General features: G+C 43.3%; 1 protein-coding gene across 2 annotated transcripts; it reads left to right on the top strand.

Annotated features, from left to right (window-relative positions):
- The first annotated feature begins 602 nt into the window (after window positions 1–602).
- On the top strand, window positions 603–19,741 carry itpkca (inositol-trisphosphate 3-kinase Ca). Of its 2 annotated transcripts, none has more exons than XM_036990204.1 (7): window positions 603–1,595; window positions 4,039–4,138; window positions 4,566–4,779; window positions 7,645–7,849; window positions 18,214–18,315; window positions 18,643–18,744; window positions 18,849–19,741. In XM_036990204.1, the coding sequence occupies exons 1-7, from the start codon at window positions 1,239–1,241 to the stop codon at window positions 19,053–19,055; spliced, it is 1,287 nt and encodes a 428-aa protein (XP_036846099.1). In that variant the 5' UTR covers window positions 603–1,238; the 3' UTR covers window positions 19,056–19,741. The 2 variants fall into 2 exon arrangements, with proteins under 2 accessions (XP_036846099.1, XP_036846100.1); XM_036990205.1 differs by having other exon boundaries at window positions 610–1,595; window positions 18,673–18,744.
- The last annotated feature ends 1,927 nt before the right edge of the window (window positions 19,742–21,668 follow it).

The following is a 21,668-nucleotide window of genomic DNA, read 5'->3' as shown; positions in this document are numbered from 1 at the left end:
TAGCTGTGTTTGTAACAGATTTTAGTTTTGGGAACAGAACATTTATTGAGATCCGATGTTTCATCGATGACAAAATTAGCAGAATCTACGACCAGTTTTGCCCTCAACTACCCGCGACTGGACTTTCTCTCACTACCATAGTTGGTGGTAAGAAAACGTTCTAAACGGATGTCGCTGGGTTTCCCTTTATGTCTGTGCAAAAATTGCTTCTTCAATAGAAATCCCCGATCACACTTGTCATGGCGAGGTGGGTTCGTTTAGCGCATGCGCAAAACATGTATTGCGGTCTTCATCTCGCGCCGAACTGCGCATGCGTAAACCAGAGGCACTTTCGATGTATCTAGTTGTTTTTTTTGACGAAAACCCCGAAATCGTTTTTAATTTAACAAATTAATGAGAGACGTGAAACATTCTTCCTTAGTTGTTAATTTTCTCGAAATCTTAAGGCACAACCTAGATTTGAGCAAATGTCTTAGTAGTTGAACATATTACTACTCCAACCTCATGAAAGTGACAAATTGACACGTTCATTTTCGTCAAAAACAACTATCGAAGACCTTTGATTTGACGGCGTGCACACGCGCAGTTCGGCGCAAGACGATCGTTATACCCCATGACCTTCTTTCTGCCCATGAGTTTAGCTAGCCAACGTTGCCATGGCGCGATCAGGGATTTATATTTATTGGAAAAGCAGTTTCTGCCCATCTTCATACTGTACTGTCTTTGCTACGGCTACTCCTCGACGATTGACATATACATATTGATTAACGGACAACAAATCATTGTCGTTTATGGGTGGGGTTAACAATAGCTAATGTAATTCTAGCCCCCCCATGTGGTGACGAAGTATTATTTCAAGCACCTGGTTGAAAATATTTGGTCGTGGTTTGGTGAATGGCGTTAGAAATTATAATTTCTCGGAGACTGGCATATCTGCATTATCACACGTGCAAAAGGTAATGTAACTAGCTATTGGTTACGTTGGTGGTTAAACTGGTTTGAACGGTTAAAAAGGTGCATCAAGTTGCGGAGATCAACCAGTGTATTGTCCGTTCAATTATTGCTTCAATCCGAAATGAAACGTACCGTGGGCGTGGCTCCCTATTTTCGTTTGGACTAGCTAACTAACATCGGCAGCAGCTAAATCAGGTGAGGCTGCACTCATTCACCACAAAAAATCTGATGAGGATGACTAAAACTCCAGTGACCACAGCTCGAGCCCGAGGAGCAAGGGGGATATGAACCACAGTTCCTCAAACGCTTCGGAGGAGCCAGTGTGGTCGGCGAACGGGAAGACAGACTCCACAAAACATGCTGATTTCCCCTCACATTGCGAAACTGTACACGAAAATGTTCCACAACTGGTGGTCACGTGTGACTCGAGCCGAATTGAATTGGAGGCCATGAGGATTAGCGGGCTCTCCGTTGGATCTCATCCCGACGAGGAGTCGATTTGCTCGGACAGTGGGTTCGGGGGCTCCCCCGCGTCTCTTCTCCTCAGAAAACTGTCAAACGCCTCATCGTCTGTGTTGTCACCAGCCTCGTCTTTTGAAGAAAATGAGGACGACCGCGGCTGTCCTGATGAGGTCCCTCGGGTGAGTGTTGGTCATGATAATGATTATAATGCTCTATCAGCTGCCATATGATTGGACCAATCGGCATGAGTCTATGTAACGTTCTGCTCAGGAAGATGCATGTGTCATTAGAATATATCATACCAAAACATCTTTGATTGTATGATTAGAACTGGTTTTGGTTCAACAGTTCTGCTTAGTTTAGTCTGAACTGATGGAAATGAGGGCAAAGTGTGACTTCTGCAGTCCCAGTAAATTTCCATCTGTCATGATGCCTGTAAATCTTATGCTTTTTTTTATTTTTACTGCTGTGGAAGCACTAGTGCTGGGTGGATCTGTAAACATTGACACAGAAACTGTAAACACTTGTATCCTAGGTGCCCACTTTCCCTACCCCCTCTCCCCATCCCTCTATACACAGACAGAGGCTCAAAGCCTGAGACTGTATAGGCTGAGCTGGGGATAGGATAGGTTTATCACAGAACAAGGAGCCACGGGCCTCCTGAGTGGAGCAGCGTTCTAAGGCATTGCTAGAGGTGTCACTACAGACCCGGGTTCGACCCCAGGCTGTGTCGCAGCCTGCCGCGACCGGAGACCCATGAGGTGGCGCACAATTGACCCAGCATCGTCTAGGTTAGGGTAGGGTTTGGCCGGCCGAGATATCCTTGTCCAATCTAGCGACTCCTTGTGGTGGGCCGGGCGCATGCATGCTGACTTTGGTCGCCAGTTGTACAGTGTTTCCTCTGACACATTGGTGTGGCTGGCTTCCGGGTTAAGCGAGCAGTGTCAAGAAGCAGTGCAGCGTTTTAGGGGACGCATGGCTCTCGGACCTTTGCCTCTCCCGAGGCTGTACAGGAGGTGCAGCGATGGGACAAGACTGTAATTACCAATTTGGTATCATGGAATTCGTGAGAAAAAGGGGTTAAAAAAAAGAACAATGAGTCACAGTGAACATATTTCACTGGATGTATAAGTGTGAAGCATCCGATTGGCGTTTCCACTCACTACTAAATATAGTGATGAGAGGAAGCCCAGTAGCGGCAGTGGGAGAAGATGGCGTGAGATGGATTTTGGCTGACATTATTCTTTTTATCTCATTGATGAAACATTTGATCTCAGTTTTCTGTTCCCCAAGCTATAATCTGTTAAGAACAGAGTAAGTTTGTAGATTTTACCCATTGCCCCAAAAATTTAAAATTGCTTTGTTTAGAAGAAGTGCAAGGGCGAATTGAGTTACTGTTCACTTCAGAGTAGGCGCCAATAGGCTCTTGCTAGCTCGCGCTCGGCTCTGCCTTCCAACTTGCTTGTTCTGCCCACTGACTAATTTGTTCCTATTGGTAATGACAGGCTGTGGTCTGTCTTGTTATAACACATCTTTGGTTTTGTCATGCTAGTAGGCCTTTTAGGGCATTAGAGTATTAGACAATATGGATAATATTAGAGACTGGACAAAGATGGGACAGGCATTCTTTGAAATCTCATTGTATTTATATGGTAAACATGTAGTCTAGGCAACTAAGGTTTGAAGTACAATAAGGTTTGTTCAACTCAACTTGAGGTGTAGCCTCTCCTTGCCAGGGGGTTTTGTAATGTTTAGTTTCAGGTGTAGCTGCAGGCCACTGCATACATAGAGAACAGGTTGGGCAAGTATTTCCACAGATACCCATCTGTACATATTTCCAGGGGACATGTTTAGAGTATTGCCAAACTACAGAAACATAGAGCAGAAGAATAGAAACTCAATAAAAGAGAGACATGTTAGCACCTTTTTATTTTTAAAAATGTAATAAAAAATAACAACTTTGTAAACAATGCCAGAGTGCTGCTGACAATTCCCTATGAAGTGACCTGCTGTAAAGAAGCAAACAATAACAGCAAATCTAACAGATGGTTTTATTGATTAGCGTTTAGGATAATGTTAATCCAAGTCTGTTGTGGTGTCAACAGACTTGGCTTCTCATGAAAACCATGAGAAATAAACAGCACAACGCGGATGCGTCAATTATCACTTAGCAACGGCCATGGAGGAAAAAGTGACGCTCTCAGAACATTCAGACAGAAACAGCGTTGGCCGGTCTGTCCTGTTTGTCTATCTGTGAATGACTCTGCACATACTACTTTAACGTGTGTTGTGGTCCAGAATTTTCTCAAGTTCATCACAGCTTTCAACAAAACAAGTCCAGCAGCCTGTAAATGATTGAATATGTGTGCAGATGTTACACAAGATCCCAGCCCAACCCCTCTTACATGTCTTGGCTCAGTCTGGTGGCCAATGGTTGTTTCCATAGAGACACTCGGCCATAGGTCAAAGTTGTGTGATGGAGTTTGAGCTTGTCGCTCTCATGACAGTGTCTCTCAGTAAAGTCACAGGGGAGCAGGACAGACAGGAGTGAATGTAAGCTGGAGGTGTTGTACTGTACACTAAGGAATGAGGTGTAATTGCACGATTGCTCTCCCCATGCAGAGTGTCACATGGAAGAAACCCAGAAGCACAGGGACCTCGTCTCCCCTCTCAGTGCCCCCCAAGAAGCCACAGCCCTGGGTGCAAGTAGTCGGACATGCAGGTTGGTTCTTTCTGTCTGACTTTTTCTTTAAATCAATCAACTTTTTTTAACCATTATTTAACTAGGCAAGTCAGTTAAGAACAAATTCTTATTTTACAATGACGGCCTACCCCGGCCAAACCCTCCCCTAACCCGGATGACGCTGGGCCAGTTGTGCGCCGCCCTATGGGACTCTGGATCACGGCAGGTTGTGATACAGTCCGGGATCGAACCAGGCTCTTTAGAGACGCCTCTAGCACTGAGATGCAGTGCCTTAGATTGCTGCGCCACTCGGGAGCTGACTTCTGCCTTTCTGTATAGTGAAGTTAGTCTTTCTTGCTGGCTTACTGCTAATAGGAGATGGCTGTGTAGTACCAATGTGTTTTGAGAGTATAACATGCCGCCCCCCCCCCCCCCCCCTTGCCCCCTCTCGTGGCTGGTGGTCCAGGGAGTTTCCATGCAGGGGACTATGGGATGCTGCTGAAGCGCTACACTGAGGGAGAGCAAAAGTGCCTGCAGAGGCTAATGGAGGACTCTCTGAGACCCTTTGTGCCAGGCTACCATGGAGTGGTGCAGCGTGCCGAGCAGGACTACAACATGATGGACGACCTGCTCACACACTTCAACTCCCCTGCCATCATGGATTGCAAGATGGGCACCCGGTGAGTGAGTGTGATTTAGAGCCACTGGGGGCTGGAAATATTTGCCAAAAAAAACAACTTATTTATGTAAGTTTTCAGACCCGTTGCTATGAGACTCGAAATTGAGCTCCAACTTGATTGGAGTCCACCTGTGGTAAATTCAGTTGATTGGACATGATTAGGAAAGACACACACACACACACACACGTGTCCCACAGTTGATAGTGCATGTCAGAGTAAAAACCGAGCCATGAGGATGAAGGAATTGTCCGTAGAGCTCCCAGACAGGATTGTGTCGGCACAAATCTGGAGAAAAGTACCAAAAAATGTCTGCAGCATTTAAGGTCCCCAGGAACACAGTGGCCTCCATTCTTAAATGAAGGAAGTTTGGAACAGAGAAGGTCCTTGATCAGCCAGGTGACCAAGTACCCGATGGTCACTCTGACAGAGCTCCTCTGTGGAGATGGAGAACCTTCCAGAAGGACAACCATCTCTGCAACACTCCACCAATCAGGCCTTATGGTAGAGTGGCCAGACAAGCCACTCTTCAGTAAAAGGCACAGGATTGCCCGCTTGGAGTTTGCCTGAAGGACTGAGAAACCAGATTATCTGTTTTGATTAAATCAAAATTGAGCTCTTTGGCCTGAATGGGAAAAATTAATGTACAGAGAGATCCTTAATGAAAACCTGTTCCAGAGGGCTCAGGACCTCAGACTGGGGTGAAGGTTCACCTTCCAACAGGACAACGACCCTAAGCACACAGCCAAGACAATGCAGGAGTGGCTTCGGGACAAGTCTCTGAATGTACTTAAGTGGCCCAGCCAGAGCCCGGAATAGAACCCAATCGAACATCTCTGGAGAGACATGAAAAATAGCTGTACAACGACGCTCCCCATCCAACCTGACCAAGCTTGAGAGGATCTGCAGAGAAGAATGGGAGAAACTCCCCAAATACAGGTGTGGCAAGATTGTAGCGTCAAACCCTAGAAGACTCGAGGCTATAATCTCTGCCGAAGATGCTTCAACAAAGTACTGAGTAAAGGGTCTGAATACTTATGTAAATGTGATATATATTTATTTTTAATTTGTCTAAACCAGTTTTTGCTTTGTTATTGGGTATTGTGTGTAGATTGACTGAAGAGGGAGGGACAATTTAATCAGTTTTATAATAAGGCTGTAATGTAACAAAATGTGGAAAAAGTCAAGGTGTCTAAATACTTTCCGAATGCACTGTATAAACCAAAACATATGATATTTTTAGAACTATTGTTTGATTGCATTTTCATGCAGGTCTATAGAGAAGGCCTAATGTAATTTTTGGTAGTTTAAAAATTACACAAAATTCACATCAGGTCACCCTCCCAAATGAGTCAATTTCAACTGGACACTAGAAAAGTCCAGAAACATAGGATTTGGAGATGTTTTCTTTTAATTCATTTTCTTAGTGTCTCATGTGAGCTGCACTGCAACTCAGTTTCCTGTATTGTAAAGTGCACCAGTGTATAGGCCCTTAGTTGACTATAAAATGTAGACCACTAAACCCATTTAAAGAGAAACAAGTTATTCATGTGTTTGATAACATTACAGAGTCTCTCAGGGGACCCACATGGGTCCCTGACCCCAAGTTTGGGAACCACTGCAATAACCTCTCTCTGCTTGCTTCCTCTCTCTGTGTATCTCCTTTGCCTCCTGCATTGCAGCGCAGCCTGCCATTGGCTTTCTCACTACTCTGTAAAGAAAAGTTTTTATTTTTAAGATTATAGCTAGCTTAATTTCTGTCAACTGCTCCTGCTGAGGTCAGACTCTGTTTAACGTTAACTTGTAACTTCATCCTTCTAGCCAGCTAGTTGTACAGTGAGCTATCTGGCTAACAGTAGCTAGGGCACCTTTAGCTAGCCGTCTGACTGAAATATCAGCAACTATTTACCAATTGTACACCCATTCCCTGAAGTCAGGTTTTTTGTTTGTTTGTTGGATGTCTGTTGACACGGCAGGAGTCAAGGGACGTTAAAATAATCACCTTAGACCGCTGCGCTACTCGGGAGGCTTAACGTGCTTGAGGTGTCACTACAGACACGGATTCGCAACCAGGAGATGGCACACAATTGGCCCAGCGTTGTCCGGGTTAGGGGAGGGTTTGTCCGTTTGGGATGTCCTTGTCACATCGCTTTCTGGCGACTCCTGTGGCGGGTCGGGCGCATGCACGCTGACCCAGTCGCAAGGTGTACGGTGTTTCCTCCAACACATTGCTGCGGCTGGCTTCCAGGTTTAGCGAGCAGTGTGTCAAGAAGCAGTGCGACGTGGCAGCGTCGTGTTTCTGGGGACGCATGGCTCTCGACCTTCGCCTCTCCCGAGTCCCATCGCTGCAACTTCCGTACGGACAAGACTGTAACTACCAATTGGGGAGGAAAAAATCAAATGTATTAAAAAAAAAACTCCTTATGTCTTGCATTTCGCAAGACCATTGTCAGCAGCGTCTCTTTCTGCCACTTGCCAGCGTTGGTCTGGGCAGAGGTAGTTTGTTTCACATCTCGGCTTGTACCTTGGGCAGAGTTTGCCGTTGGGCAGAGTGGTAAATGAAATGCGCTGCTGACAAGGCACATCCCGGGGGAGCAGGCGACCATAACGAGCATACCTGAATTATGATTTCACTCGTTTGCAGAGGCAGGCGTGGTTAGAATATTAGCGTTCTGAGATTTGATCAATGCTGGGAACGCAATAATAATAATAAGTGGGTAAACTATAATTAACAGAATAAAAAGGTTAGTGAACACTTTCACAAATTAAAAAAAAAATTGCGGAAATGAAGATTACATGCGTTTACCCTCCAGTACATCCCTGCTTGTGTTGAGTATGTATGTGATATTAAGCTGTCTGCTCTGTTAGGACATACTTGGAAGAGGAGCTGGCGAAGGCTCGGGAGCGGCCCCAGCCTCGTCAGGACATGTATGAGAAGATGGTGGACGTGGACCCAGAGGCCCCCACTACAGAGGAGCGAGCACTACAGGCAGTACTCAAGACCAGATACATGCAGTGGAGAGAGACCCTAAGCTCCACCACCACTCTGGGCTTCCGCATCGAGGGACTTAAGGCACAGACACGCACGCACAGACACACAAACACAGACAGTCTGGGGAAAGTGAACTGAGCAAGTTTAGCCTGCTCTGAGGTTGCCCAGGTGTAAAAATCCCCATTGTTTAAGTCACGTGTCAAACACAAGGACACATTTCTATCAGGCAGCAAGCACTGCCAACTGTCTGTGTGCCAAATGGCAGCGCGTTGCCACACATGCCCCTCCTCCCAGACCCACACACATGAGCCAGCCAGTGTGCCATTCATATCATTACTAATGACACTGACCGAATCTTCTACCAGCTAAATGTCATTGCTAAGTTTAATTTCCGTGTGAATAAAGGATTCACATGCTAGTATAAATTACTACTAAAGGACACACTCTAGTATAAATTACTACTAAAGGACACACGCTAGTGTAAATTACTACTAAAGGACACATTCTAGCATAAATTACTACTAAATGACACTAGGGCACACGCGAGTATTAAGGAGTCGTAAATTGTCATCTACTTTATGTAATTACAGCCTGAATTCAATGTGGCTTTCACTCGCCGTGGAGTGAAAGTGCACAGACATGCCACAGTCCTAGGTTTCTAACGCTTGACAATGAATAACCAAAAGAACAAACCTACAACAAAACACCATTACGAAGAAGAAACATGTAGGCCTAGTACAGCAACATTTGAGCAGTAGCCTCTGCTGACTACTCAACTGCAACAAGTTGAGCAGTACACAGAACACTGTCCTGAACCTTATTCGCTGTTACTAGCCAGTTACCTCCCGGTACTCAACCCTGCTCCTTAGACTGCTTTGCCCTATTTATATAGTCATTGAACACTGGTCAATTTGAATAATGTTTACATTTTTACCCACTTCATATGTATATACTGTATTCTAGTCATGGCTCATCCTATATAACTCCTCCTGTACACACCTTTACTATTCATATACTATCTCTACAGTGCCGTCAAAGTATAAATACCCCTTGATTTATAGCACATTTTGTTGTTACAGCCTGAATTCAAAATTGATTAAAATAAAATAAAGTAGCACCCATCTACACACAATACTCCATAATGACAAAAGTGAAAATGTTTTTTTCAAATTTTGAATAATCAAATACAGAAATATTTAATTTACATAAGTATTGACACTGCCTGAGTTAGAATCACATTTGGCAGCAGTTACAGCTGTGAGTCTTTCTGGAAAAATCTCTAAGCGCTTTGCACACCTGGACTGTACAATATTAGCCCATTTATCCTTTAAAATAATTCTTCCAGATCTGTGAAGTTGGTTGTTGATCATTGCTAGACAGCCATTTTCAAGTTTTGCCATAGATTTTCAAGCAGATTTAAGTAAACTGTAACTAGGCCACGCAAACATTCAATGTTGTCTTGGTAAGCAACTCCAGTGTATATTTGGCCTTGTGTTTTAGGTTACTGTCCTGCTGAAAGGTGAATATATCTTCAGACTGAACCAGGCTTTCCTCTAGGACTTTTCCTGTGCTTAGCTCTAATCCGTTTATTTTTATCCTAAAAAAACTCCCTAGTCCTTGCCGATGATGATCATTCCCTGTAACACGATGTAGCCACCATGTAGGAAAATGTGAAGTGGTACTCAGTGGTGTTGGATATTCTGCAAACATAATGCTTTGTATTCAGGACATAATGTTTATTTCAGTGCCTTTATTGCAAACAGGATGCATGTTTTGGAATATTTGATTATTCTGTACAAGCTTCCTTTTAACTCTGTCGTTTAGGTTAGTATTGTGGAGTATTCTGTTGATCTATCCTCTGTTTTCTCCTATCACAGCCTTTTAAACTGTTTTAAATTCACCATTGGATTTGTGGTGAAATCCCTGAGTGGTTTCCTTCCTCTCGGGCAACTGAGTTAGGAAGGACGCCTGTATCTTTGTAGTGACTAGGTGTATTTATACACTATACAGAGTGTAATTAATAACTTCACCATACTCAAAGGGATATTTAGTTATTTGCTTTTTTATTTTTACCCTTCTACCAATGGGTGTCTTTTGCGAAGGATTGGATTGGAAAACCTCCTTGGTCTTTGTGGTTGAATCTGTGTTAGAATTTCACTGCTCGATTGAGGGACATTACAGATACATTAATTGTATGTGTGGGGTACAGAGATGCTGCAGACATTTTTTGGTACCCTTCCCCAGATCTGTGCCTCGACACAATCCTGTCTCGGTGCTCTACGGACAATTCCTTCAACCTCATGTTTTGGTTTCTGCTCTGACATGCACTGTCAACTTTGGGACCTTATATAGACAGGTGTGTGTTCCTTTCCAAATCATGTCCAAACAGTCCACCACGGGTGGACTCCAAGTTGTAAAGGATGAAAAATGGAAACAGGATGCACCTGAGCTCAATTTTGAGTCTGATAGCAACAGGTCTGAATACTTATGTAAATAAGGTATTTTTTTTTATTTATTTGTAAAACATTTGCACACATTTCTAAAACCCTGTTTTTGCTTTGTCATTGTGGGGTATTGTATGGTTGAAGGGGGAAACAATTATGTAATCAAATTTAGAATAAGGCTGTAACATATCAAAATGTGTAAAAACAGAAGGGTCTGAATACTTTCCACATTTTGTTGTCACTGGCCTACACGCAATACCCCATGTTGTCAAAGTGGAATTGTGTTTTTAGAAATAAATCAAAATTAAAAGCTGGAATATCAAGTATTCAACCCCTTTGTTAGGGCAAGTCTAAATATGTTATGGAGAACAAATGTGCTTAACAAATAACATAAGTTGCGTGGATTCACTCTGTGCAATATTACTGTTTAACATGATTTTTTTTGAATGACTCCCTCATCTCTGTACCCCAAACATATCTGTAAGTTCCCTCAGTCGAGCAGTGAATTTCAAACACCGTTTCAACCACAAAGACCAGTAAGATTTTCCAATGCCATGCAAAGAAGGGAACATATTGGTAGATGGGTAAAAATTAAAAAGCAGACATTTGAATATCCTTTTGAGCATTGTGAATTTATTAATTACACTTTGGATGGTGCATCAATATACCCAGTCACTACAAATATACAGGCGTCCTTCCTAACACGGCTCCCGGACAGAAAGGATACCGCTCAGGGATTTCACCATGAGGCCAATGGTGACAGATTTCGAGTGTATGAGCAATACTCCATCACCTATTCTGCCTTCCTCTTGTGGTGATTTAGTTTAACTTTAATAGCAAATTAAGGGCAACCATTGATGCCATATCCAAACGGAGAGGCCCTTGGATGAGTGAGGAAACTAATACATTGAAGAGCAATTGCAGAAAGGCAGAGATGAAGTGGAGAAAGGCAAAAGTTGCAGGTCCGTTATGATATTCTGAGACAGCAACTTGGCATATATAACAGGAAAATCAGAAATGCCAGACGGGCTCATTTTTCTCACTTGATCACTAAATAATTAGAATAATACGAAAGTGCTTTTGTCGACCATTGGTCTGATAAATCCTACCCCTGCAAACCTATGTGAACTTTCCTCCACATCTGAATGTGATGAGTTTGCGGCATATTTCAGAGATAAGAAACATTAGGCTGGGTATCAGTCAAACAAGACCTGATGAGGAGTTTGACCTGTGCCCTACCCTACCACGCAAAGGCACTATGGATTTATTTTCCCTGGTTGACACAGACATGCTCAGGAAAAACATATCACAATTTAAACATTTTACCTGCCTTCTCAATCTTATCCCCACCACCTTCAAAAGTGTTTAATTGCATATCTGAAGAAATGCAAGCTATTATTAATCACTCCCTGTTCACAGGCACTTTTCCCACTGCACTAATAACAGCTATGGTGAAACCCCTTCTGAAGAAAATCTAGATTCTCCAGCCTTAATGTGGTAAATGATCTTAGAGCCAACACAGATGCCAAACAGCTCTCTGTCCTTGTACTCTTGAATTTAAGTTCTGCATTTGATACGGTTGACCACAATGTCCTTCTGGACACACTGGAGAGGTGGGTTGGCCTCACCGGTCCAGTTCTAAATTGGTTTAGGACCTATTTAACTGGTCAAGAGTTTTCTTTGTCACCAACATAACTCAGAAAATACATATCACGTGGCGTTCCACAAGGTTTGATTTTTGGCCCGGTACTGTTCAGTTTATATATGTTACTTATTGACAGCGTTATCAGACAGCACAGCATTGATTTTCACTGCTACGCTGATACACAGCTTTACAGTACTGTGTCACCAGAGGATTTTTAGCTCCACAGATAAATGATTAGACTGTATTATTAGTGATTTAAATACTTGGATGGCTCAACTTCCTACAGCTAAATCAAGACCAGGCCGAGGTATATCTTGTTGGAGCCAAAGCACAGCAGGATAATCTGTCCGCACATTTTAATTCACGGGCAATAAAGATAAAACCCCATATAAAAAAAAAACCTAGGTGTGATAGAATTTACACATTAGGAAAGTGACCAAAATAGCTTTTTACCACCTGAGGAATGTTGCCAAGGTGTGTCTGTTTCTCTCTCAGGCTGATACAGAGAGACTCATCCATGCTTTTATTACAAGCAGGCTTGACTACTACTTATTATTAATTTTAAGATTCTTCTATTGGTTTTTAAATCAATCCACGATTGGCCACCCCAATATGTCAGACAGGTTTTTAAGATACAGTGGGGGGGGGGAGTATTTAGTCAGCCACCGATTGTCTTGTCCATGTCTGAAATGTGCTGTGTAAATAAAGCTTGATTTTATTTGACTTTAAAACAGTTTAATAGCTGTGATGGGAGAACTTAGGATGGATTAACAACATTTTAGTTACTCCACAGTACTAACCTAAATGACTGACAAGAAGGATGCCTGTACAGAATACAAATATACCAAAATCCTGTTTCCAGTAAGACACTAAAGTAAAAACTGCAAAAAATGTGGTAAGGAAATGATCTTTTTAGGATAAAATAAACTGAATAGAGCTAAGCACAGGAAAAATCCTAGAGGAAAACTTGGTTCAGTCTGCTTTCCACCAGCCACTGCGAGATTAATTTACCTTTCAGCAGGACAATAACCTAAAACACAAGGCCACGTGTTGCTTACCAAGATGACATTGAATGTTCCTGAGTGGCCTAGTTACAGTTTTGACTTAAATCATCTTGGAAAATCTGTCAAGACATAAAAATGGCTGTCTAGCAATGATCAACAAACAACATGACAGAGCTTGGAGAATTTTAAAAGAATAGTGTGCAAATATTGCATAATCTAGGTGAGCAAAGCTCTTAGAGACTTCCCCAGAAAGAGCCACGGCTGTAAACCCTGCCAAAGGTGATTCTAACATGTATTGACTCAGGGGTGTGAATACTAATGTAAAGGAGATATTTCTGTTTTCACTTTGTCATTATGGGGTGTTATGCATAGATGGATGAGAAAGAAATCTATATGAATCAGTTTTGAATTCTAACACAGCTAAATATGGATTAAGTTAGGGGTACGAATACTTTCTGAAGGCACTATAGAGATAATATGGACAGTATATTTATATAAAAGGTGTGCAGTAGTTTTTAGTGAGCCATGACTAGAATACAGTATATACATATAAAGTGGGTAAAATGGTATGTAAACATTTATTAAAGTGACCAGTGTTCAATGACTATAGGGCATAGCTGTCTCTAAGGTGCAGGGTAAAGTACAGGGTGGTAGCAGGCTAGTAACCGTGACTAAGGTTCAGGGTACTGTACTGGGCGTAGGCCTGGCTAGTGGTCAATGTTTAACAGTTTAATCGCCTGGCGATAGAAGCTGTTTATCCTTCTCTTGATCCCAACTTTGATGCACATGTAGTCTCCTCCTTCCTAGATGATAGTGGGGTGAACAGGCCGTGGCTCTGGTGGCTGAGGTCTTTTGATGGTCTTCTTGGCCTTCATGTGACACTGGGTGTTGTAGATGTCCTGGAGGGCAGGCAGTGTGTTTTGATGATGTTTTGGGCTGACCACACCACCCTCTGGAGAGCCCTGCGGTTGAGGACGGTGCCATTTGTATTTTTTATTTAACTTGGCAAGTCAGTTAGGAACAAATTCTTATTTACAATGACGGCCTACGCTGGGCCAATGTTGCGCCGCCCTATGGGACTCCCAATCATGGCCGGTAGTGATACAGCCTGGAATCGAACCAGGATGTCTGTAGTAACGCCTCAAGCACTGAGATGCAGTGCCTTAGACCGCTGCGCCACTCGGGAGCCCCAATTGCTGTACCAGGCTGTGATACAGCCCGACATTATGCTCTCACTGGTGCCTACCTTCACCACTTGGGGTCAGCTCCTCAGGAAGTCCCGGGCCCAGATTCACAAAACCTTCTTAAGAAGAAATGTCGTCTTAACTGCAATTTTTTCCTAAGCTATAGTTTTATGAAAGAAGTTAAGCAAAGTTTCTATTCTTTAAAAAGGTTATTGGAAATGTTCTTGAACTATTTCTTATGTTTATCCTTAAACAAGAAGTTACGAAATTAGGATCTTGGAAATAAAGTTATTGGATTTGTTCTTTATTCCAATATAGCTAAACCCTTAAACTCAGGGCAGTGAGAGAATAAGATCATGAAAGCAATTGAATTGTTTAATTCACCCACAAACTTTGTCAGAAAGTTTCAGTATTGATTATTATAAACCCAAGAACATGTTTTAGAACAGTAATCTCAGTACAAATATGCTAAAATGATTGCCATTGCTTGCTAAGAAGATGGTTAAGAAAATATTTGAGAAGTTCATAAGAAAATCATTGTCTTATTTTAAGTGCAATTCATCAGCAATTCATCAACAATATCCTATCTTTTTCTTAAGAAGCTTCTTAAGTTTTTTTTTTGCGTAAAAAGTGTTTTCTGTGAGTCTAGGCCCAGGACCCAGTTCCACAGGGATGGGTTCAGACCCAGGCCCCTGAGCTTAGTGATGAGCTTGGAGGGAACTATGGTGATGAAGGTTGAGCTGTAGTCAATGAACAGCATTATTACATAGGTATTTCTATTGTCCAGGTGGGATAGGGCAGTGTGCTGTGCAGCGGCGATTGTGTCGTCCGAGGATCTGTTGAGGTGGTATCCTTAACTAGCCTCTTGAAGCACTTCGTGATGATAGAAGTGAGTGCTACAGGGCGATAGTCATTTAGTTCAGTTACCTTCGCCTTCTTTTTTATTTTTTTATTTTACCTTTAACTAGGCAAGTCAGTTAAGAACAAATTCTTATTTTCAATGACGGGAACAATGGTGGACAGAATGGGATATGGAGATTTTGAATATGTCTGTGAACACTCCAGCCAGCTGGACTGCACATGCTCTGAGGACGCGGCTTGAGATGCCGTCTGGGCTGGCAGTCTTGCGAGGGTTAAAATGCTTAAATGACTTACTCACGTCGGGCAAGGAGAACGAGAGCACACCATCCTCGTTAGTGGAGGGGGCCCGCGTTGGTGGCTCCATGTTTTCCTCGAAGCAGGCAAAGGTGTTTAGCTTATCCGGGAGCGCGGCGTCGGTGTCCGAGGTGGCTGGCTTTCCCTTTATAATACATGATTGTTCCTGCCACATGTCTCGTGTCGTTTTGCCTCTAGATGGAATGCTGCCGTCTGTCCAGGGTTGTTGGTTTGGATAAGTTGTAATCGTCACAGTGGCAACAACATCCTCTATGCACTTCCTGATGAACCCAGTGTATACGTCGATACTATTCTCAGAGGCGACCCGGGAAAATGTTCCAGTCCGCGTGATCAAAACAATCTTGAAGCATAGATTCCAATTGGTCAGACCAATGTTAAACAGTCCTTACCACGGGTGCTTCCTGATGGAAGTTTCTGCCTATAGGTGTGATATGATTTTCTGAAGAGAGGGCGGGGGAGGGCCTTGTAGCTGTAGCAATGATCATGAGTTTGTGAGTATAGCCCAGGAGATGTTGACAGAATTTCGGTAGCGTTTTCCTCAGATTTCCTTTGTTCAAGTCCCCATCTGCAATACATGCAGCCTCAGGATATGCAGTTTCCAGACCTAAATGTGATTCCCTGAGGATGTGTAGCCTAAAGACCGGTGTATATAAAGTTACCCGTTTGAGCTCGAATGTCTAATCCAGTTGGCACATAGTCCAGTGCAGTTCCTTGAGAGCCGTCGTGGTGTCTGCTTGGGGGGGAATATACACGACAGTGATGATGACCAAAGAAAATGATCTCTGGAGGTAATGCGGTCGGCATTTGATGGTGAGATATTACAGATTGGGAGAACAAAATTACTTGAGTCCCTGTACGTTACCACAATGCTATTGGTCTTTCTCACTCATGATTCATGATTCATTCATGATTATCCGTAATCATGGTGGCATCCACATTAGTTTTTGGTGTTCAGAAACATATTACATTCTTATTTACAATAAAATTAACTCCAAAATGTCACAATACATTATTTACCATTTAATTTCTAGAGTCACAATCTTGATATAGTTATTGTGTGCTAGGAATATGTGGCCAAAATATTAAACTTTTGACTACTATAATATACATTTAAGTGAATTTGTCCAAATACTTATGACAAATTCAAAATGCATTCATTTCTAAATGGTAAAACGTATATGAAAATGCCCTCAAATAAAAAGTGACAATCTGTAATATCGCCTCATATGAAACATTTGAAACAGCATCCAAAATGCTGTAGTATAGAGCTAAATTAAGCGTTTTAGCTGCACTTTTCAAATAAAAATGTAGGGGAGTGTATCACAGAAGTTTTACCTGCTGTACTAGAAGTGTAACTTTTGTTCAACGTGAGCCACTGTCTTATTGCTCTCCAGTGTGAGCCACTGTCTTATTGCTCTCCAGTGTGAGCCACTGTCTTATTGCTCTCCAGCGTGAGCCACTGTCTTATTGCTCTCCAGCGTGAGCCACTGTCTTATTGCTCTCCAGTGTGAGCCACTGTCTTATTGCTCTCCAGCGTGAGCCACTGTCTTATTGCTCTCCAGCGTGAGCCACTGTCTTATTGCTCTCCAGTGTGAGCCACTGTCTTATTGCTCTCCAGTGTGAGCCACTGTCTTATTGCTCTCCAGCGTGAGCCACTGTCTTATTGCTCTCCAGCGTGAGCCACTGTCTTATTGCTCTCCAGTGTGAGCCACTGTCTTATTGCTCTCCAGCGTGAGCCACTGTCTTATTGCTCTCCAGCGTGAGCCACTGTCTTATTGCTCTCCAGTGTGAGCCACTGTCTTATTGCTCTCCAGCGTGAGCCACTGTCTTATTGCTCTCCAGTGTGAGCCACTGTCTTATTGCTCTCCAGTGTGAGCCACTGTCTTATTGCTCTCCAGCGTGAGCCACTGTCTTATTGCTCTCCAGCGTGAGCCACTGTCTTATTGCTCTCCAGTGTGAGTCACTGTGTTATTGCTCTCCTGTGTGAGCCACTGTCTTATTGCTCTCCAGCGTGAGCCACTGTCTTATTGCTCTCCAGCGTGAGCCACTGTCTTATTGCTCTCCAGCGTGAGCCACTGTCTTATTGCTCTCCAGCGTGAGCCACTGTCTTATTGCTCTCCAGCGTGAGCCACTGTCTTATTGCTCTCCAGCGTGAGCCACTGTCTTATTGCTCTCCAGCGTGAGCCACTGTCTTATTGCTCTCCAGCGTGAGTCACTGTCTTATTGCTCTCCAGTGTGAGCCACTGTCTTATTGCTCTCCTGTGTGAGCCACCGTCTTATTGCTCTCCAGCGTGAGCCACTGTCTTATTGCTCTCCAGCGTGAGTCACTGTCTTATTGCTCTCCAGTGTGAGCCACTGTCTTATTGCTCTCCAGCGTGAGCCACTGTCTTATTGCTCTCCAGCGTGAGCCACTGTCTTATTGCTCTCCAGTGTGAGTCACTGTGTTATTGCTCTCCTGTGTGAGTCACTGTGTTATTGCTCTCCAGTGTGAGTCACTGTCTTATTGCTCTCCAGCGTGAGTCACTGTCTTATTGCTCTCCAGCGTGAGTCACTGTCTTATTGCTCTCCAGCGTGAGTCACTGTCTTATTGCTCTCCAGCGTGAGTCACTGTCTTATTGCTCTCCAGCGTGAGCTGCGCATCCGTCTTGAAAATGGAACCAGAGTTTAGTTATATGTTCGGGCAGCGCAGGTATTTTAGGATTTTATGGCGCTGACCTGCTCACTTCCAGGTTTCGTTGAAATGAATAAAAGCATCCCATGCGCTGCAAAAGTTGCAGGTCCAATGTTAGCAAGCCAGTAAAACTGTTTGCATGTGAACAACTATTTTCACATCTTGTGACTATAATCTTCGGCATCCCAAAAATACTCCGGACTTTATCTGAAGTGCCTTTCAGATCTAAATGTCCCTGAGGATGTGTAGCCTAAAGACTTGTGTATATAAAGTTACCCGTTTGTGCTCGCATGTCTAAACCATTGTTAAATCCTTGTGTAGAAGGCTGATGGTGTGTGCAACACAGACTTTAAAAGGACCAAGAGCAGAGAAGAGGTGATGCAGGCACTGCAGGACTTTGTGGGTTGCAACACCCTCATTCTGGTGAGTGTTTTCTCTTTCTCTTAAAGCTGAAATTTGCTTAAGGTGAAGCAGAGCCACTGTTCGCCCCGGGCGTCTAATTGTTTTTTTGTTAATTAAACAGAAGAGCAGAGCATCCAGCATTGTGATCAAACATATTTGCAGTACCTTCTCTGTTGTTCTATTGCGCATATAATGAATGATGTGCAGTGATGTCAACGGGGGGGAAAAGTGTTTGTTGTTTGGAGTAGCTTATTTTTTTGTAATATCGCAAATGGGACTTGGCAGTTTTACCAAGTATATATTCCAGCTTTAATCTTACCCCCTTTTACCTTTGTCTTCCTCTCTCAGGATTATAGATCTCTTTGTCTTCTCTTTCAGAAGGGATATCTGAGACGAATGAAGGATCTTCGACTGGTGTTGGAGACATCCATCTTCTTCAGAACACACGAGGTAAGCCATTTTCCACTGCTTTCATGGTATAATGCATGCTTTGCATGTCTTGATGCTGGTCTCTGAATGGCGAGGTGCACACTAACATCTGTTTCTCTCTACAGGTGGTGGGCAGCTCCCTACTATTTGTGCATGACAGTACAGGGAAGACAGGAGTATGGATGATTGATTTTGGGAGGACTGTCTCCCTGCCGCCGCCTCTCACCCTGGACCACCGCACCCCCTGGATAGAGGGCAACCGAGAGGATGGGTACCTGTGGGGGCTGGATAACCTCATTGATGTCCTGACCGATATGCTGCATCTCACCTGAACTGAACCTCACTCTTGAATGATTGACACAGGACCTCATCCCAACCAAAACACCTTTTCCCACATGAACCAAATCCGAATGGCCATTTCAACTTTTACCTGAGAGGGTTGACAAACGAGAGACTGTTCACATATTGGACTCGGATTCTGTGTTGGGCTTTAGGGGGTACTGGACTACCGTCTGTGGCTATAATGAAGGCAATGGGAGTGGAACAGAGGTGTATGTGGTGGACAAAGGAAATAGTAGCACTAGTTCCTCAGAAGAACTATACTACAGCAATGCAAAATGAAACACTGCCCTTTTATCATCTTCCACATAATCCCCCCCCCCCCCCAACAAATTCTGCCATTTTGTTCTATTACAATTGTACTTAATAATAATTAGCTCTAAGTGTTTCTTACTCCAGGTTTGAGGGCTGTAGGACCTAAACAATTAATGTTGATACTATACTATTATACATAATGGCCCTTAATAGAGGACTCGTAAAACCTCTGTGAACTGTGTTAATGAACACTGCCTTCAAGTTTGTTTATTAGTCATATACTCATGATATACAGTGCATTTGGGAAGTATGCAGGCCCCTTGACCTTTTTCCACATTCTGTTACATTCCAGCCTTATTCTAAAATGGATTCAATATTTTTTTCCCTCAAATCTACACACAACACCCCCTAATGACAAAGCAAAAGCAGGTTTTTAGAATTATTTGCAAATGTATAAAAATTCTAACTTATATCACATTTACATGAGTATTCAGACCCTTATTCAGTACTTTGAAGTACCTTTGGCAGCCATTACAGCCTCAAGTTTTTTTGTGTATGACTCTACAAGCTTGGCACACCTGTATTTGGGGAGTTTCTCCCATCCTTTTCTGCAGATCCTCTCAAGCTCTGTCAGGTTGGATGGAGAGCATCGCTGCACAGCTATTTTCAGGTCTCTCCAGAGATCGATTGGGTTCAAGTCCGGGCTCTGGCTGGTCCACTCAAGGAAATTCAGAGACTTTTCTCGAAGCCACTCCTGCGTTGTCTTGACTGTGTGTTTCGGGTCGTTGTCCTGAACCTTCGCTCCCAGTCTGTGGTCCTGAGCGCTCTAGAGCAGGTTTTCATCAAGGATCTCTCTGTACTTTGCTCTGTTAATCTTTCCCTCAATCCTGACTCGTCTCCCAGTCCCTGCCACTCTGTCAGTGCCTTGGGCACTTCCCTGACAATTCCTTTGACCTCATGGCTTGGTTTTTGCTCCGACATGCACTGTCAACTGCGGGACCTTATAAAAACAGGTGTGTGCCTTTCCAAATAATTTCCAATCAATTGAATTTACCACAGGTGGACTTCAATCAAGTTGTAGAAACATCTCAAGGATGATCAATGGAAACAGGATCTATCTGAGCTCTATTTTGAGTCTCCTAGCAAAGGGTCTGAATACTTATGTAAATAAGGTATTTATTTTTTATAATTTTTAGTAAATGTGTCATCATGGGGTATAGCATGTAGATTAATGATGGAAAAACATTTTATTTAATACATTTTTGAATAATGCTGTAATGTAACAAAATGTGTAAAAATGAAAGGGTTCTGAATACTTTATGAATGCACCGTACATAGTGCAACGAAATACTTACTTGCAGGTTCAGCTCACGACAATAGAAATTAAGTGAGGAATATTTTGGGGGGGGCCATAAATATAATTCAAGGCGGCACTCGGACAAATTGTGAATTTACATGTGCCAGGGAATTGTGCAATAATAAATAGACATTGTGCAGTAATATAAATAGGTGTGTGTGAGTCCATGTGTGGTAGGGTGCAGGGAGTCTGTTGTTCCGGCAGTCAGTCCCGGTTCAAGAGTTAAGTAGTCTGTTGGCTTGTGGGTAAAAACTGTCTCTGAGATGGTGGTCCGGGAACAGACGGTAACGGAGTGAATAGTCCATGGCTGGGCTGAGCGGGGTTCTTGTCCTGTATGGAGGGGAGCACGGTTCCAGTGATGTACTGGGCAGTCTTCACCACCCTCTGAAGGGCCTTGCGGTCGTGAATGGAGCAGTTTCTGTACCAAGCCGCGATGCAGCCGGTCAGAATGCTGTCGATGTTGCTGCGGTAGAATTAGGAGAGGACCCGGGGGAGCGTGCCGATTTTCTTTAGCCACCTGAGAAATTAGAGGCGCAGTTGCACCTTCTTGACCAGGGCTGTGGTGTTGTCTGTCACTGTGAGGTTCTCTGTGATGTGGACGCAGAGGAACCTGAAGCTGCTGACTCTACTGCAGTGTTGTTGAATCCCTGCTTCCTGAAGTCGGCAATCAACTCCTTTTGTTTTGCACCACACATTTATCCCCTTCTTTGAGAGAGAAACAGCCTAGTTATCATGTAAGGATGTGTGACTTTAGAGGGCGATGTAGGACGCAAACAACATGCTTCCAGGCATAGAGCCTAGTGGGGTATCCTGCAGGCTGAAACAATGACAGCATTTGTGAATCTTAAATATCCAAAATATAATTTGACAAGGGGAGTTCTTCACTTGCACAAGATGCCACTGCACAAATACTTTTCTATTGATGAGACTGTTATGGTCCCCCCCACCTTTGCTATACAGTACAACTAAATATGAAGGCAAAGGCCAAATGTAC

This window comes from Oncorhynchus mykiss, chromosome 10 (assembly GCF_013265735.2).
Source record: "Oncorhynchus mykiss isolate Arlee chromosome 10, USDA_OmykA_1.1, whole genome shotgun sequence".
Taxonomy (NCBI): Eukaryota; Metazoa; Chordata; class Actinopteri; order Salmoniformes; family Salmonidae; genus Oncorhynchus; species Oncorhynchus mykiss.
The sequence above is the reverse complement of the archived record's forward strand: the minus strand, read 5'-3'. Positions and strand labels throughout refer to the sequence as shown.

Coding starts and splice junctions, on each gene's coding strand:
- itpkca (XM_036990204.1), top strand. CDS start 1,239: ATGAACCACAGTTCCTCAAACGCTTCGGAGGAGCCAGTGTGGTCGGCG. Junction 4,780..7,644: donor GATTGCAAGATGGGCACCCG/GTGAGTGAGTGT, acceptor CTGCTCTGTTAG/GACATACTTGGAAGAGGAGC. Junction 7,850..18,213: donor TCCGCATCGAGGGACTTAAG/GCACAGACACGC, acceptor ATCCTTGTGTAG/AAGGCTGATGGTGTGTGCAA.